This window comes from Diabrotica undecimpunctata, chromosome 8 (genome assembly GCF_040954645.1).
Source record: "Diabrotica undecimpunctata isolate CICGRU chromosome 8, icDiaUnde3, whole genome shotgun sequence".
NCBI classification, from domain to species: domain Eukaryota; kingdom Metazoa; phylum Arthropoda; class Insecta; order Coleoptera; family Chrysomelidae; genus Diabrotica; species Diabrotica undecimpunctata.
Genome location: NC_092810.1, coordinates 122,041,844 through 122,060,454, shown reverse-complemented (window position 1 = coordinate 122,060,454; position 18,611 = coordinate 122,041,844). Strand labels below are relative to the sequence as shown.

At 33.9% G+C, this 18,611-nt stretch overlaps 1 protein-coding gene across 1 annotated transcript in view; it reads left to right on the top strand.

The window, feature by feature from the left end:
• Reph (Regulator of eph expression) overlaps positions 1 to 14,414 on the top strand; it is a 118,623-nt gene extending 104,209 nt beyond the window's left edge. The window contains exon 6 of the mRNA XM_072540874.1: positions 606 to 14,414. Coding sequence (XP_072396975.1) covers positions 606 to 680 — 75 coding nt within the window. The 3' untranslated portion in view covers positions 681 to 14,414. The remainder of the gene's footprint in view (positions 1 to 605) is intronic.
• The last annotated feature ends 4,197 nt before the right edge of the window (positions 14,415 to 18,611 follow it).

Sequence of the window (18,611 nt, the reverse complement as noted above, 5' to 3'; positions counted from 1 at the left end):
TGTATTTAGGCACAGGAATTCCTTACAAAATATAGCTCAGTTTTTAAGGGCAATTCAAAAATGTCATTAAATATAGGCTGTTCCATAAGAAAAATATCTTGATACTCGACTCTTTTTGGAGCACCCTGTATAATTTAATTTATTTTTAAATTGTAGTGTTAATGGCCCTGTATTTTCCCGTAAAGAAAAAACTTACTATTAAGTCGTTTTTCGTACAGGGACCGACGCGTATAGGGTGGGTCACCCTGTATATGAACGAAAAAACTCGTCAAATACCTGGCTATTGCGAAGTCCTGAGAAATACCTATTTCCCTGGATTACATGTATAATTTAATGAGTTCATTAATTTAATAATTGCTTAATTGTTTAATTTGTTTTTCTAGCGTGGTTTTGGAAAGGTTAATTATAATTAAATTTAATTTATAATAATGTAATTGCAAAGTTCATTAAGTTGGTGAGATAATTTTGTGCAAGAGATAGTTAGGCCTTAAAAACCAATCATAGGATTTAATATTTAAATATAGCGGAAATATAACGTATTATGAAACAAAAACCGATTAAAAATTGCATAATAATAATTGTCTTATATTGATTTTTTGTTTTAGATGAAAACCAGGTCAGTAACGGCCTGGCGCCATACTGCTGACCACACAGGAGAGCTGTCCGTTTACTGTTGGTGAGATCAGCTTAAGGGGCGAACTCCATCGCCCTCCGACTTAAGTAAAATCCCCATGGAGGGCTGCAGTTCGTCATCTTCATCATGGCCTGATAATCCTTCATAGTCTACAAAGTAACTCTAACCGAAACTAAAACTACTAAAGAATTGCTGCATAGAAGCACTGAATTGGTACACGTCGTTTTTGGACCGATGGTTTTGGATTTGGGTAGTTGACATAGACTGGAATACTTCAAATGGAATAGACATGCGTTGAAGATCTTACGTCGAAAGCATTTCGCAAACTATATAGTTTTGTAATTTTATATGGACTCATTAATTGCAATAAATATTTTCCACTAAAATTTGAAGGCAGAATATAGGAATGGTACTAAAACGGGTACAACTCTCAAGATTTCTTAAATAACTCAACAAGATGTTCCTAAATACTCGGCTAGAAATCAAGTGAATATACACTGAATATAGTTTGAACCAAATAGTAATGCCTGGTTTCACAAACGAGTGTTAATTGCACACTTAATAATGCACAGTTAACTGTGACGGCTATTATTAAACGTCAACTATATTATAAATATGACCAAGAGTAAAGCATTTTTGTTTATATAGGGTGTAACAGTGGCATGACAAAATGACTTTTAATTATGGTACACACGTTATACCTCAACATTTTTGGCTTTTGCATAAAAAATTAATTGAACTTTCATAAAGGTTCGTTATATTCATTTATTTGGCAAAATTATGTTTCAAAATTATTCAAACATGTCAGTCAGGCCTTGCATTTTGTGTTAGGCGTTGCTAAAGATGTTTTACACAACTATTTCCAGGTCTATAAACTGTGGTTAACAAACGTATTTACTATATGCTTCGTTGCAAGATATATCTCGTGTATTTCTTGGATTTATAACCCTGTAAATGGTGCGTGTATGTAAATTTAACTATAAGTAATAATTGTCACAGTTGACCGTCTATTAGTCAATTGAGGAATTAACTGATGTTTGTGAAACCGTCTTTAGGACTTCTCTTTTGGAAAGTCAGATGTTTAATCAATTTTACACTTTAATCGTAAAATAGAGGGCTATAAAATAAATACATCAAATAATAATGTGAACATAACGGATAAATGTGAACAAGTTTCTGTATAAAGACCAAAAATTCGCCTACGATCGATTATTTTAGGATTGAGTTATATAAAGATTCCAGTACAGTTACTTTTAGTAGTTTCAGAATGATTCGCTAAGAAGATATCTGAAATTGCCCACCTTTGTAGGCGGTTTATGGATTTACAAATGGAGAAAATAAAATGTTTTCAAGAAAACGTTCTTCCATGTATTAAAAAATGTTTTATACTACAGAACAACACCGCGAGAACCGGCGAAAATAATTAACCATTCTACAGGAAGGCGATATCACTCATAAAAGTAGGATACTGTCACAAACTTATGATACTGATAACTGAGGTGGGGAGATTATGAACAAAATATGGAGCAGGATCCAAATGTACAAATTTAAAAAGCTGTTAAAAAAGATTTAAAAATACAGCAAAGACAAGAAAATAAAATATAAAATTAAGCAAAACTTCCAAGAGACTCACACAATGAAATGTGTTGGAAACATAAAAGGCAAAAAAATCACTGAGAAAAATAAGCCATCCTACAGACAGGCGATAAAGGTAGGAATACTGCCCCAAAATTATCCAGATACTCTTTTAATGAAACACTTGGTAACTATAAAAGAGAATATTTTGGACAAAATATTGGATGGAGCTCAATTAATAGATATAAAATTAAGAACCCAATAAAAAATTATTAAGTTCAAAAGTAAAGCATTTAAAGCAAAATAAAATCCATCCTACTCATAGGCAGCAACTGTGATAACGATAGGAAGACTGTCTCAAAAATCTAAGAAACGATATATATCAGGAAGAAGAGTGGATAAACCACAAATTGTATAAAAACGATGGAAAAGGATATGGAAATGATTTAGCAAAACACAGATTCTTTATATGTCAACAGTCATAAGAGTAGGATATTGTCACAAAATTATCTAGAAACTTCTCTTTCAATGGAACACTTGGTAGTCATCGAAAGTTAGATTCTGAACAAAATAGTGGAGCTGAATCCAAAAATCCGAATTGAAGAAGCTGTTAAAAAGATTTGAAAGTAAAGCAAAAGACGGTAAAAAAAAATAAAGGGCCACAATCTGTGAAACCGCAAAAAGCTGTTTTGCTCTTTTATAATATTTCTTAATTACACATAATATTCTCTAATAAGAATCATAATTCAAACATACAATATTCTCAAAAAAGCATAACTTCTTAATAATTAAAGTAATTGAGAATTAAGTCTTAAAATGCATTATATAAATGTGTCCCTAATCGACCATAAAACTTTAACAATAGTCTATATAAAATATGTACACACTCACTTTTGAAAGTTGTCAAACTCTGGAAGCCATATGTTATGATGCGAAAAAGGCAGGTAAAACACCATAAACGTCATAGTCCCTTCTTCTCTAGTCTACAGAAATGAAAGGATAGTGCGAGAGTTGACGAAATAATTAACAAGGGAAATAATTTTCAAGTCTGACATTGAAAGCCTAGGAAGATAAAAATATTTCTATATTTTATGTTTTAACGAGAGTGATAAATATTTAAAATTTACCGCAGAAATGTGCGTTTGGCCACAAAAACTGTAAACTTTATTACTTGACGTCAGCTGCCATCGCAACAACAAACTAAGAATTGAGGGAAATCGGGACATTCGGTTATTTTATACCCTATCACCCTACTAGTTAGAACAGAATGGAAATGAAAACATTCTTAGTAGATAAGTGTTTATAATACACAACAGGTGTCCGCTTAGTCTAGACATAGACGAGATTATATTAAATGTGGGAAACTCGAAATATACCGAAGTCATAGGTCATAAAAACTGTCTACGAGATACAGGTACAGCACAGTTAACATTTTGAGAGCAGATTACCAGAAAATTGAAACGCTACAAAGAAACCAATAAAAATGAAGATCAAAAGTAAAACACAGAAAGCAAAGTAAAATATAAAATGAGTTGAAAACAGCGAAAAAATATTCAGGGATCAGAAGCCATCCTGTGTACAGGCGGTAACTGTAATAAAGATAGGACAGTATGTCCCAAAATTATCCTGAGATTTCTCTTCCAGTAAAACACTTGGTATCCATAATAGAGAATATTCTGTAGTGCAAAAAGTAGGTTCTAAAATGGGAAGATGCATTAGGTGTAATAGATACCACGCCACTCTAAATTTCAACTTGTCAGGAAGAAAAGTCGGGAAATCACAAAACATATGAAGAAAGAATATATATCAGAAAGAAGAGTGGATAAAGCTCATGCAGAGAGTGTATAAAAAGATGGAAAAGCATATGGAAATCATGTAGCAAAGCACAAATAACATGGAGTTATCTCATTGGTTCAATGTATTGCCAGAATAATTTCGAAATGAGTAGTTTTTACTAAGTTCGTGGATCGAACTACACGCTAGCCAAATAACAAAATATTTCAAACTCCTGCGGCTCTGAATTGGAATTCGCTAGTGAATTGAGTCAGCCAATGGATGACCAGTACGGTGAGAGTAGAATAGATTGCGCTTATTCATTGATTTCTACCCAGAATATATTGGGGCACTATAAAACAGCAGGTATGGATGGAATAATTAGAGAGTCAAGCACAAGGTACTACTCGTACTATACATAGGTAACCATAGGTAACAGAGATATTAATATCGTATGAACTTGTATGATGGAAATTGAAAAACGCGCCATGATAGAGAATAAATGACGGGATAAAAAAACTGAATAGGTGCATGATCTTCATAATATTTCTCTTCAAACAGTCTACAATCCAAAGATTTAACATATAATGCAGATATTCTTCTGTTCAATTATTATTTGCACATAATGTATGTATTTATAGATGAATAAAATAACTTAACGCCCTTTCGAAAATTTGTGGAAGAACGACTTAATATTTTTGTACAAAACGAGTATTAAGGATGATAATGTTACTGTGAATGTTTATATATAAAAAGGTAGATCTCGGTGTTTTAAAGTAGATTTAGTTTACACACTTTTTATATCATCAATTTGTTTCTCAGGGGCTTTTGATGGAAGTAAAGTGCACAAAATTTTATTTTTAAATTCTATAAAAAATGTTTGACTCGAAAATTAATTTTTAATGTATATGAGTTCCGGAAAAGTGAAACTAAATATAATACTAACAAATCTTAGTTGCAGCATCACAAATCTCATTACACAATAAACTGAAAAACTGATGATTTTGTGATAAAATATAAGTTTTTTGTCAATTATGTCAAAAATACTAGAAATATTTTTATTGGGCAATTTGTAAGTACCACTGCAGATAGAAAATATAATCGCAGCACAGTACCACTCTCCAGAATCACTCTCTAATTTAGTAGCTTTTTCAGAATTGTTCACCATTCTTTGACATGTATTATATGAAAATGAATCCCTATTTCCCTAAGTCACGTCATAACTTGAGTACAACTTACCTATTTCATTCATCTTTTTTTTAGTTCTCTAATACTATGTAGAAGGTTCTTAAGGAAAGAAAATTTGAGAAAATGGTGCATAAAATTGAAAAATTTGAGAAATCTTAACGATTTGTTAGGTTTCGCGAGTTTAACAATTTGACATTTGACAGTTACCACGATTCAAATGCTGTAATGGGGAGTGCAGTGTTAAGTTTCCCCGCCTGTTGCGCGAGGGACCGGGGTTCGATTCTCCATCGGGAACCGTGTTGTTTTTTTAAATTCATTAACTTTTTATCTTTTATCATTTTAAATCTTATAAATGATCAAACAAACAATCAAACTAAAATGAAATAAAAAATTAATGAAATTGTAAGGAACATTATCGATTTCTAAGATATATATTTCTTAAAAAAATTCTGAACGCGCCATTAATATTTGACAGTAAACAAATATGTCATTCATTTCCTTTGTGACTCCATGAAAGTACTGCCATTTACCATTTTTTGTAGTAAGATTCGTGAAATATTTTCAATTCCAAGGAGAAGACGACTCTACGTGACGTACTCACAGCAATGATAAGCAACGAGACAAAAAAAATGGTAATAGTCGTATTGGCATGTCAGAATTCTGTTCTAGAGTGACAGAAGATTGTCGATACGCTTAGAATGGAACGAGTTCGTGCACATCACAACACAACAACAGCAAGCATAACACAATGTCAACTATCCCACAGAGTTTTTGAATTCGTGAGAATTGTCTAGACTACTACCTCACAAGTTGCAATTAAAAATAGAATCAGTTGCCATTATATTAGCGCATGTAATTTTATTGTCAAAGAAGGCAACGACTGTAGATGTGGGCTCGAAAAGTCAACGGGTTGACTACAACCACTTTTTGGTGAGTAATATAATGTCTACATGAATCGAACCATACTCCGGTCAGAACTGTTCAAACGTAGTTTAAAATTCACAAATAAATAAAAAATGCGGTTAAGAGGAGAGGCTGGTTTGTGGATGCGACTGGAAGAGTCGGTGTACGAATATATAACAGGAAGTTGCGAGTATATGAAATAAAAGTAAAGGAAGGGTATATGATCATCCGGATGGAGGAATTCAAGCTGGTGTGCAGCTATCTCTGTCCTAATATAACGGTGGGTGATTATGAGAGGAAGATGGATAAGATCATGGAGGAGGTGATGAGTATGAGAGGATAATGCGTGGTGCTTGAGAGATTTCAACGCAAAAGTGGCGGAGTGGGGTCCCCTATCACCGATACTCGCGCTAGAATATTATCTGATTGGGTGGGTACTTTGGATTTGGTGGTACTGAACACCGGTCTGGAATCCACAGTCGTGAGGAGAGGTACGGGTACGTACATCGATGTTACCATGGCTACACAGGGAGCAGCAGTAAAAACAAAAGATGGTCGTTCTTGCCAGACTATACCGGAACGGAACATCGATACATCGGATTCTTGATAACCGGAGCAGGAACTACTAACAAGGTTCGCACGTTCGGATGTCCAGAGTCGAATGCAGCGATGGGTACCTCTGGAAGACATATGAGGAACTCATTAATTTGAGAGTAGGTAAGATACAGGATCAAACGCCAACCGTGGAAAACCTGGGAAGAATCATGAAAAAAGCTGTAGAAGGCAGTAGAATGGGTCGTCGAGAGGTGAGCAGGATGCCATACTGGTGGAGTGCGGACATCGAAGAGCTCAGAGATGAATGCATAGCCATGAGGAGAAGGATAACGAGAGCATGGGGCAGAGCAGGGATAAACTCTGTTGTTGTCGAGCAAATCCAGCTAATCGAAATAGAATACCGCGCACGAAAGAGAGAACTCTACAAAAAAATTCGTACAGAAAAAAGAAAGCATTGGAGAGAACTGTGTGACAAGCTGGATGAGGACATCTTTGGTCAGGGATATAGGATCGCAATGAAATAGTTCCCTCATTAGAAATGCCACTAGACAAAAAGCTTGAGGTAACACGAGAGCTTTTTCTGTCCGCAAATCGCATGGAGTATGGACAACGAGGGAACTGATCGGGCCGTACCCTTTACCATAGATGAAATTAGTCGAAGCATTGGATGCATTTAAGACACGTAGGTCTCCCGAACTAGACCAGACACCGCCCGAAGCGGTAAAGGGTCTAGAACACGCGGAACCTGGGTGGCTTTTGGAGCACATGAATGCATTGCTTGAAGCACAGACATTTCCTGAAGCTTGGGGGACATCAAGGTTGGTACTGCTTACCAAAACTGGGGAGAAATATCACCCCATATGTTTCCTTCCATGCATAGGAAAGTTGTACGAGAGGATGCTGCGAGGAGGGATCGACGACACGATTGATAGATCAGGAGGCCTATCCCCCGAGACAATTCGGATTCTGCAAAGGGAAGAGCACAATTGACGCAATTTTTTTTGTAATCGAGGCATTGCACAACATTAGAGACGAACAGCGATCGGCGGCTCTGCTGCTTTCCGATGTTAGAAATGCATTCAACACTATGCAGTGGAAAGAGGTGACGCGGGCATTGGAAGAGAGTGAGTGTCCTAACTATCTGATGAATGTAAGCGGAATATCTTGTATGAACCCTGTTACTGTGAGAGAGATGATCGTGAAGCTGGCGGGAAGTAAGGAGGGATGGAATATTGTACATAATTACATTCGAACAGTAATTAAAAAGAAAAAAGAAGAAGAGAAACAGCCGGACCAATGACAGAGATAAGAGAAAGGAGTGCTCCATAAGTGTCGTCACGCCAGCCATCCCTACGGATGAGTTAATCTGATACGGTTTTTAGACATTTCCACCCTCAGAAAAAAAAAGTTTAAAACTCACATTGGCCGTGTGGCATTAAATTGAAATGGGTTGGTGAATATTGGGTAAACCAGTAGGCAAGTCTCATATCTCCGCACAGGAGAATCAGAACGATGTTTTAATATTTTTAAGTTTATAAAAAACTGCAAGAATCAGTGTGAGAGATGTCTGATTAAATGGTCTAACTATGTTATCAATAAACAAAATCTATCTATGATGACATAAATAATGGTGCCGAAAAGGTTAAAGAAAATTTATTTCTTTGAAAGCTTTATGTAAAATATTTGCAGCATTTAGTTACCTTTCGGGAGACATGAAGATGCATGGACAATTGTAGTATGCGAAACCGGTAAATTGAAATGGACTTGCGTATGCAACCCATTCAACATTTCTCTAAAAGACTTCTATTAGAAAATCATAATATGTCACTTACAGATCGTTTTTCGAATCATTCTTAAGTTTGGTGAAGAATTTTGGATTAGCTTCTGAGCCCAATCAATTTTAAATATCGGCAGCCGCTACTGATGTTACAGTCTAACACGTGATCACGTCTCGATTATAATTTGATGCTATTGAGTATTTGTTGTGTGAATATAGTTGAACTGTTTTCCGATTAGTAATAATATTTTGTGCACTTTTAATAGAAAAAATAACAAAATTAAAACTGCCATCTTACACTATTTACTTCCTCAACAATGTTATAAAAATTTAAAACGCAGTTACAATTAGCATTTTCGATTGTAAAAAAATTTTTAAAAATTGTCTGACACAATAAACTAACTCTAAAAACTGCCCTTCGTTTTTTAAACTCATATTCGACTGCCCCTAAACTGCTTCATTGTTATAACTTAATCAAAATAAGTGTGAAAATTATTCGTAAAATATTGTTGTTTACTAAAGAAAGTAGAAACAATATATAAGTAGGAATACCTTAATAAATTTAAAGACTATTATAAAATTGCGTGCAAGTGATAGAAGTTGTGAACTTGTTTGTGTTTTATGTACAGTGAAATAACGATGCGAAATATTGTTCTATGAAAATTTTGTTATATGGATACACACTGTCTTTCAATTTACATATAAATATAGTTGTACCCCAGGTAAATTAGTTAGAGGTTCGATGATATAAGCTGTCTTCGGTTATATGGTGGCTAGTAATCGAAATGGTATAAACGTATACAGATTCTCTCTTTCCAGTAGCAACTCATATATTGTGTATTAAAATAACTTCCTATTTGTTAACCAAAGACAAATACATAGAAACCGTCAATTTCAAATATGGAGGGTGGCGGAAAATTCTAAGAAATTGGTTATATGTAATGTAGACAGTAGGATGAATACTCTGATATTCAATTCTGACATCAGAATTTGATATCATCCTGAGGGTACTAGCATCACCCTTAGAATTGTAAACTAAAACCAGAGCTTATGCCTCCAAGATCGAGGCCGGGTAAGTCGACTGTCAGTTTGGAAAACAATAACCGCCTATAATAACATATTACCATTTTTAAAATAATATTTTTCGGGATGTTACATTTTAATTAACTTGTTAATTATAACAAATATTGTACTGTATTAACAGAATCGATTACTTATACTTATAAGCTCAATAAATAAATGGATGTGTAGGCACCACCGACCTATATATGTTTATATCATTAATCTTTCTAACTATTTATACCCTGTGTGGCTCACTATATCTAAAAATATTCTAAATAAAAGACTATTAAATTATTATCTCATAAATATATGTGCTAGAGATTGAATTTTACTAATTATTGTCAAGAAGGTGCGAACTTTTTCTGCGTATTCACTGATCAAATAATCATAAAATAGTGGTAGAGAGAGTAGGGGGTGACTCGTACCTCCACCCTGTTTTACAACGTATAAGTTGACTTTTCCTGACTGTATTTTGAACCTTGCCTTGACTGTATAAAGGTTACCAGTTGGCAATATCAGTCGACATGGCTTTGACACTTCTATTCTTCAAAAAGTTTATAATATTCTAAGACTTTAGATGATGGCTCGAGAAGATGCTGTTCCTATATTTTCTGTGTCCCAAAATATAGTGACCTTGGTTTACTTAAGGCATGGAAGTTTGAGACTAGGCGTGTGAGGATTTTGTCTTCTTCCCACAATCTACATGATACTTCCTCAGTGGTTGTGTATGTAGACTCAAACCATAAAAAAACTTTATCTCTCTTCGAGTTTTTTCCATTAAAAAAACCACATCTTGTCTGCTTCCAACGACATCATGACAAATATCAAAATTAAAAGGAATCCTTTAATTGTACCTCTACCTTTGTATGAAATATAATTGTTAAATATTGTCTTGTTGTGGTTTCCCAAAAGGATCTTTGGTTATCTTTTTGCAATCTTATTTTTCTTTTTCTACCACTTTGATGTTTCTACCACTTTGATTCCACCAAAGATGGACTCAGGTCTCATTTGATATATTTGGTGCCGATATCTCTTATGTTGAAATAAGCTGAATATCAGTTGTATCATCGATATACAATGTGCCAACTAGATGCAGTACAACCAGCTTACAACAAACTGCTGCCAGAACAAAATCAACTGACCCTTTATTATTGTATCCTTCAGTATGCACAGAGAGTTTAGTAATATACTCTGTATTTTGAACAACTTTTGAGATAAATTTACCAAAATATTTGGGAAGATATATAGAACAATTTGATGTGTTTTGTCTATTAGTAATGATAAAAAATAACTGAGTATTGAATTTGGATAAGTGTACATATAGCAAAGTAATTTGAATGAAAAAGATATTGTAGAGTGATCAATTGAAAATATGTATAATCAGAACCACAAATTAGATTATACTTAACAGTGCAAATATATATTAATTTTAAGTTTAATAATCATGAAAAAAAGATATCTTCATTTTTTATGTATTACCCATTTTAAGACGAATACAATCTTTCATGCCACTAGAAGTTATGAAGATACGTCAATAAATCAGATTTTATAGAAGTTGTCATGACAAGAGTCAAATCGTTTCTTTTTTATTTGATTCATGTCGTTTTTTAGCCATCGGAATGAATAGGAAAAAAAATCCGGAATTCCGCACATGATCATCGCGGAATTTCGCACATTAGCGCGAAATTCTGCGGATATGCGAAATTCCGCGAACAATTTTACATGTGAAATTTATTACTAAAAGCAGACGACTGGCTTACACAAGAGACCAGGTGCTTTCTACGAAATAAAACTTTTTTTGTTGTTTATATATATATATATATATATATATATATATATATATATATATATATATATATATATATATATGTGTGTGTGTGTGTGCTTAAAGTTTTATGTTGTTGACATTTTCTGTGATTTTAACTATTTTGACCATTCAACAACTAAAAGGTGTGTATAATTATGAAGTATTACATTGATTAATAGTTCTTCATTCAGTTTAAAGAATCAATAAATAAAAAACACAAAACTGCGTGATAACACGCAGAACGGGAGTAACCTGAACATAAATTGTACCCGTCGCACAATGTTCATAACATTTTACTGAATAGTGGAGTGGTGGGGAACTACTGCGAAATTTGTACCGTTCAAAACGACAAAACTCAATGTTTTCACTGTATTTCTGAAGAAGGTAGTCAAACGCCAAGACCAAATCAAAAGAAATTTCCTCAATCAAATTTTAATGTTTTATTGGTAATTTTTATGGGAAGAATTACCCCATATATTCAATATTTAAAGGATGGAATATTTACCACTAAAACAATATGGAACAAGATCTATACTGTTTATCTTACATAATAAGTGGATTGTTCACTAATTTCTTTTCCGATGTGAAACATATGGGATGTATATGACCATGTACCAGTTTTACATAAGTATTTTGATGCCTAAATTCATCAGTTACACACCTGTTTTGATTCCAATGTGATTTTCTTTCACCACCCGCCCCACTTTTAGATCTCTTTATTTTTCAAACTTCCCATGCGAAAAATGAAGAGGTGAGTAATTTTCTCCTTCATATTTACAGCATTTCTACTTCTTAATAGAATGTTAATAGAAATTAAAAGCAAATCTTTAGGGATTTTCAATCACTATGGACTATTTTAGGTTAAAGTGTTCTTTCTTTCTTTTTCTGTCTTTATAATTTTAAATAAACTTTGTATCTTCAATAAAACAGGTATGGTTTTTAACGATACACAAGATATAGTCTAACTTCAATAAAAAGTTTGGTTCGTTCAAATAAAATGGGTAGTACCGTGTATTAGTACCAGTGATACAAACGAAATACGAAACATTTGTGGTTTTTTGAAAACTAGAGTCAATAAAACAAAACGAACTTGATTTTACAGGTTAGCTTGATACTTAGACTTTAGACGCCAGGTGCTATTCTCATTTTCTTTTTCATAAAACCGCATCTTTTTCCTATTTCTTATTATAATTAAGACTATAGATCGTTAAGTATTTTACACGATCGTGTAAAATTATTTGAACTATTTGTGATATAATCGTAGTCATATAGAAATTTACTTGGTACCTTAAAAATAATCTGTGAAGACTGTTAACAATGGTGTTGACAATGAACATTTTAAGAAGTAAATTTTACATGATTGTAACAAACCAGAAGATCCATTGAAAAAATATGTTTACTACAAATCTGAAATTTATAAAGCCTATATCTGTGCAGAAAATTCATAAAGAGAAAACTCCGTAGCGAAGGTGTTTTATCTAGTTAGATTTATTGCGAAGTTGTCTTTTCTTGTCCCTCCTTATTGATAGCTCGCGAATGATTGAGTGTGTTTTTAGTTATTAATATGGCTTATAAAGCTGTTTAATTTTAGCAGTTTATATATTTACTTTAATTCCTGGGAGTAAACCTAAAATATAACAGATATATAGAAATATTATATCTTTGAGTTTTCAACTTTTAACTCAGTAATCAAAAATTATTTCAGAGCTGAAAGTCGAAAGGTTAAAAAAAAATGTTAATAATTGTTGTTTATTCCCTGGAAATGTATTAGATAATATATTTTCATTGTCCGTGATCTGTAAGATGAATGTCACAAACGATGTTGAAATATTCAGGGATACTGTGATTAGGGAGAAACTGTGCTTGTCATTTATCATAATATTCTGCATGGAATGATTCTTTGTGGATTGTATTTTCATAATATGTTTAATATAAATAATTTTTCTTGAATTTACGGGAATTGCACAGGGAAATATGGGAATATTGATTGTCAGGTTGTCGTTTCAAAAGCACAGACTGTGGAGGTGTCTGACACGAGAGAAGAGTGCTGTTCATTGTCTTTATTTAAAAATATATATATATATATATATATATATATATATATATATATATATATATATATATATATATATATATATATAAGTTTATTACTTACTTACTTTACTCTATCCTCGAAGAATGAAAGTTATGTCAGTTACTTTCCAAATGCAGTTAAAGAAATAAATACACTAGATTTTTATTAGTTATTACTTAAAATATCTGTGTGTTCTGGTCCACTCCCAGATTCTTAAAATTTTAATTCGCTATCACTACTACTTCTGGTGCATTAATAATGGGTCGATAATAACTTCAACACGTCTACATCCTATAATTTATTTTCTTTGTTTGCATGTTTTATTTATAACTTCAGGTTAAAAGCTGTTATAAACATTTTTTATTGATTGTTTTAGTAACACTTTGACATCCTTTAATTTGAATGTGGTGTTCTTAGGCTCTACCTTATTTTTTACTTTCGTTGATATCAGTTCATTCATATTTAATTCGCAATTAAACGATGTAGTTTTTATTACGTTAATACCATGTACCATTAAGTACGGGCGAACACACGATTTCATTTTTTTGTATGTACCCCTAGGATTCAGGTAAAACTTGACTGTGCTTATAGTGATAAACCCTCGAAACTTAAGCTGCCCATAGTAGTAATTAGTAACTTTCGCAACACTGCGAGCCTACTTTGTCTATAACATATGTTAGCTGCAAAACTGTTAATTGAGAGACGAATTTGTGTGTTGATAAATAACTCAGTATATAGTTGTTCTCGACTAAGTATTTAGGACTTTTAAAATAGGAATGTCACTAACTCATCAGTGGCTCGATATTCCTATTGGTTTTCTCCTAGACGTGTTTCGACATTGAAACACTTGTAGGAAAATGCTGGAACTCGAATTGAATAGAACTGTAATCGTCTACTTTTATTTCAACGTTTTTACTCTACGTAAAGCGTACAGATGATGGTGTTTTACAAAACTGTAGGTGTATTGTCGGAATACAAGGTTATTCGTAACTTCGTCAAATAGCTTCTAGTAAGCTTGTGAATTCCTGACCGTGAATATTTAATTATAAACTTTATTATTTCATGGGTTTGTCGGTCTGTTGTAAATAAAACTACTTAAATATTGCTCACACGTTTCGGCAAATTTGCCATTTTCAATAAGCATTTATTTTATATTATAAACAATATATTATATACTTATATTTCATGTTTACACTTTTGAAAAGTTTAACATGGATAAAAAAATTGGTATCTGACATTGACAGATGACATCTGGCACTCCTATTTTAAGATACCTGTCCACGTCACAACCTCTCTCTTGATACAAAAGTGAGAATGCTGCGATACTACGTCTTCTCTGTCCTGTTTTATGGTGTTGAATCGTGGACCTTGAACGAAAATATGTGCAGAAAACTGGAAGCATTTGAAATGTGGCTATATCGGAGAATACTTAAGATCCCGTGGACTGACCGAGTCACAAATGAGGAGGTCCTCAGAAGAATGAATAAGAACTGAGAGGTACTGACCAACATCAAATCTCGAAAGTTACAATTCTTCGGACATATTATGCGAAATGAATCCAGATATGCTCTCCTTCAAGCCATCCTGCAAGGAAAAATATTTGGAAAACGAGGTCCAGGAAGAAGAAGAACATCTTGGTTAAAGAACCTCAGAATCTGGTTCAATATAACATCTGTGCTGCTGCAGATAAGGTAAAGATTGCCATGATAATCGCCAACATTCGTAACGGATAGGTACGTCAAGAAGAAGAATGTTATAACAAGTTTCGTTAAGTTTTTAGTCAAGTTTCCCTTTTGAGGCTCCAACTTAGGTCCTGACAGTTGCTTATTGAAATCTTGTTGTTTTCTGTCCGACTGTCTGTCTTTCTGTCTGTGCGTTAATTATTTGTAGAAAAGGCATTTTGGCATCTTTGTAGTTAAAAATATTCATATGTAATGTATATAATAACGCAAAAATGCGACAGCAACCAAAACTTTGTTCTCCCTGGAAAAAATTTTAAAATGTTTTTACGTTTGTTCTTGATCCTTTAAAAAAACATGTTTTATCTATATTAGGATTATTATGAAATTAAATTCGTATATTTATTGCACAGATATAACAAGAAGTTTTCCTGAAATGTTAAATTTGCTTCTTAAAATGATTTTTAACAATGCCGCGCAGCCTAAACTGTTTCTATATGTCTATAATCGCACATTATATTTAGTTGCATTATTAATATGTTAAGTTTTAAGTGTTTTTTTATTATCAACAATTTGGCCCAATAAATATTTTATACCATGAAAAGTTTTTTTATGTATTTACATAAAATAAGCTATTATCGTTAATTACTATTTTAACGATACCTGGTGTGTAACTAAAAGAATTACTAAAATTACACGTTCAAGCACCTGAACAATCTAAACAATAGATTAAAAATATATAAAATAGATTGGAAAGTTGTCAAGGCTGAATGACTTGGAAGATAAAGAAAAAAAAATGAAAGCTGATGGAGTATGTGCGACGCCGCCCGAATCGATAATGAGTCCGAGGTAAAATTGAAGGGCTCCAAGCTGGACTCTAATTAACCAAAAATTACCACAATCAATTCCAAGCATCTCTTTGCAATTTATAGACCTCTCTATAGGCAATTCTCTTCTATGGAAGGTTGTCACTGCATCTTTTGCGCGGTGGTCCAATACTTCTTTACCGATTGGTGATTTTTATCTTGCCGTTTTGACCACACGGTCTCTCCCATTCTGCTTATGTGGTTATTTAATTCTTTTTTTCTGTTTAGTGTCCATTCATTTATACACTGTACGTTACATTTTCTGGTAATGTTTTCACTTCTCGATCTCTCAGTGTATTTCCTGTAATTCTTCTCATTACTCTCTCTCATCTCTGCTGTTTCAAGTAGCCTTTGTATTGTGGCTATGTCGGTCTTGTTTCTGATACATATGTCATTATTTGTCTTATACTGGCTTTTTAAATTTTTGACTTTATCTCAGTATTAATATGTCTCATTTGAGGTCTCATTTATTATAGTCTGAAGATGTATGGAAGTTTTCTCTTGTGGTAGTATTTCTGTTGTTCTCAGGTGCATAGATTTCTATCACATAGGGTTCTTTCGCAACACTACTGTAAATCATCAAAACGTCATCCAGCATAATTTTCCTCTTTCATTTTTTCTTCGTCCCTTGTAGTGCGCAGATAGATGTACATATTTTTTTCGCGTTGGTCTACGTAATGAAATAATTCCTGTCTCAAAGCATAATCCAGTTTCTGTGAATTACATGTGTTTAAACTCTACCACTAGGGTACTAACCTGGCTGTTGACCGCCTCTTTTTTTTTATCCGGACTTGAGACCGGTTACAGTTCTGTCGAGGTACTCGATCCAAGTAACAAAAGCAAGTGGCGTTTCCAATTAAAAAGTGCCATACAACTCTTCTTTGTCCTTCTAATTCGTGGACGTCCTAAGGACATCCCTGTTGGGACCTCCTCCCAGATTAAATTGAGAAGTTGGTTATTAGGAAGCCTATGGACATCGCCAGCCCATCTTCAGCTTAACTGCGTGTATGGATGCTGCAGTTCGGTACCAACTTAGGACGTTCTAAGATTAAAAAAATTTTGTCCATTGCGATTGTATCCGTTCAATTCATACATATTGTTGGTTTACAGGTTGTTGGCCTTCCTCTCAACCCTCCTTTATCAGGGCATGAGACTGGCAAGAATGCCTGTTAAGCTACTCAATCCACACAACACTCCAGGTGGAGTTCCAGAAATAACTCACAAGTAGCATGCCATCTGAAGTAAGAAGAAATAAAACTATAGCAGTATCTTTAAGATAGCCGATGAGAACAATAAGTATTCATACACATCCAACTAGAGGTAATATACGAGATATTACAAGAGATATTTAAGATCTGTACATACATACCTACATATAAAAGCCGGTTTAGACGCTGCGTCTAAACCGGCGCAGTGAGTAAACCCAATTTATCGTCGTGAGTAAACGATACATCGCAGTGATTTATCGGATTGGTGGTCGCAGTGAGCGTTTGCTATAGCCATCAAGACTATACTGTGTGTTTTTTTGTAGTTAAAGTAATGGGAACCACTATCCTTCGGTGGAACAAATATATGTTTTCCATCGACAGCGCCCAAACAATGAGGAAATTGCCACTTCTTTTTAAAATCTTTTTAACCACTCATCGGCAGATTCAGTGAACTAAAAAAAATCAATATTTTTTTTGACATACTTCTTCTTCAAGTACCCTCTCCGCTACGGAGGTTGGCAATCATCATTGCTATTCGTATCTTTGAAGCTGTTGCTCTAAATAATTCTTTAGATGTGCACTGGAACCAGTCTCTTAAATTGCGCAGCCAAGATATACGTCGTCTCCCCACGCTTCGTTTGACCTGAATCTTTCCTTGGATAATTAACTGGAGCAATCGGTACTTTTTCCCTCTCATCACATGACCAAGATATTCCAACTTTATTTTCTTGATGGTGATCAACAGCTCCCGTTCTTTGTTCATTCTTCGAAGAACTACACTATTTGTTATTTTGTCTGTCCAAGGTATTTTCAAAATTCTTCTGTATTCTGTATAGCATTGGTGACAGCACACATCCTTGTCTAACTCCTTTTTTAATTTGAATTTCATTTGTTGTGCTATTTTTGATGCGTGCGACTGCCTTCTGATTATAATACAGAGTAGATATTATTCTTATATCGCGAGTGTCTTAACTGTTTAGCTTCCAAGATATCTAAAAGTTGGTCGTACTTGACGTTATCAAACGCCTTGTTGTAATCAATGAAACAAGCAAATACATCTTGATTCACATCCAAACACTTCTGTGTCAAGATGTTAAAGGCAAATAATGCTTCGCGAGTTCCATATCCCTCCCGGAATCCAAACTGAGTTTCTCCGATATCTTCTTCCAATTTTCTGTAAATTCTATTGTGAATTATATTGAGGAATATTTTTAAGGTATGGCTCATCAGACTGATCGAGCGATGATCACTACACTGCTTAGCATGTGCCTTCTTGGGAAGAGGGACAAAGGTTCATCTTAGCCATTCTTCAGGAATTATACTGTTTTCATAAATCTTTCTAAGTAAGTCTACTAACAAATGGATTCGATCTTCGTCTATCAACTTTAGTATATCCGCTGGTAGCTCGTCTGGTCCTGGAGCTTTGCTATTCTTTGATGACTTCACTGCTTGCATTACTTCTTCTTTGCTTATTTCTGGACCTGTCTCCTCTGGAAAATTATCACACGCA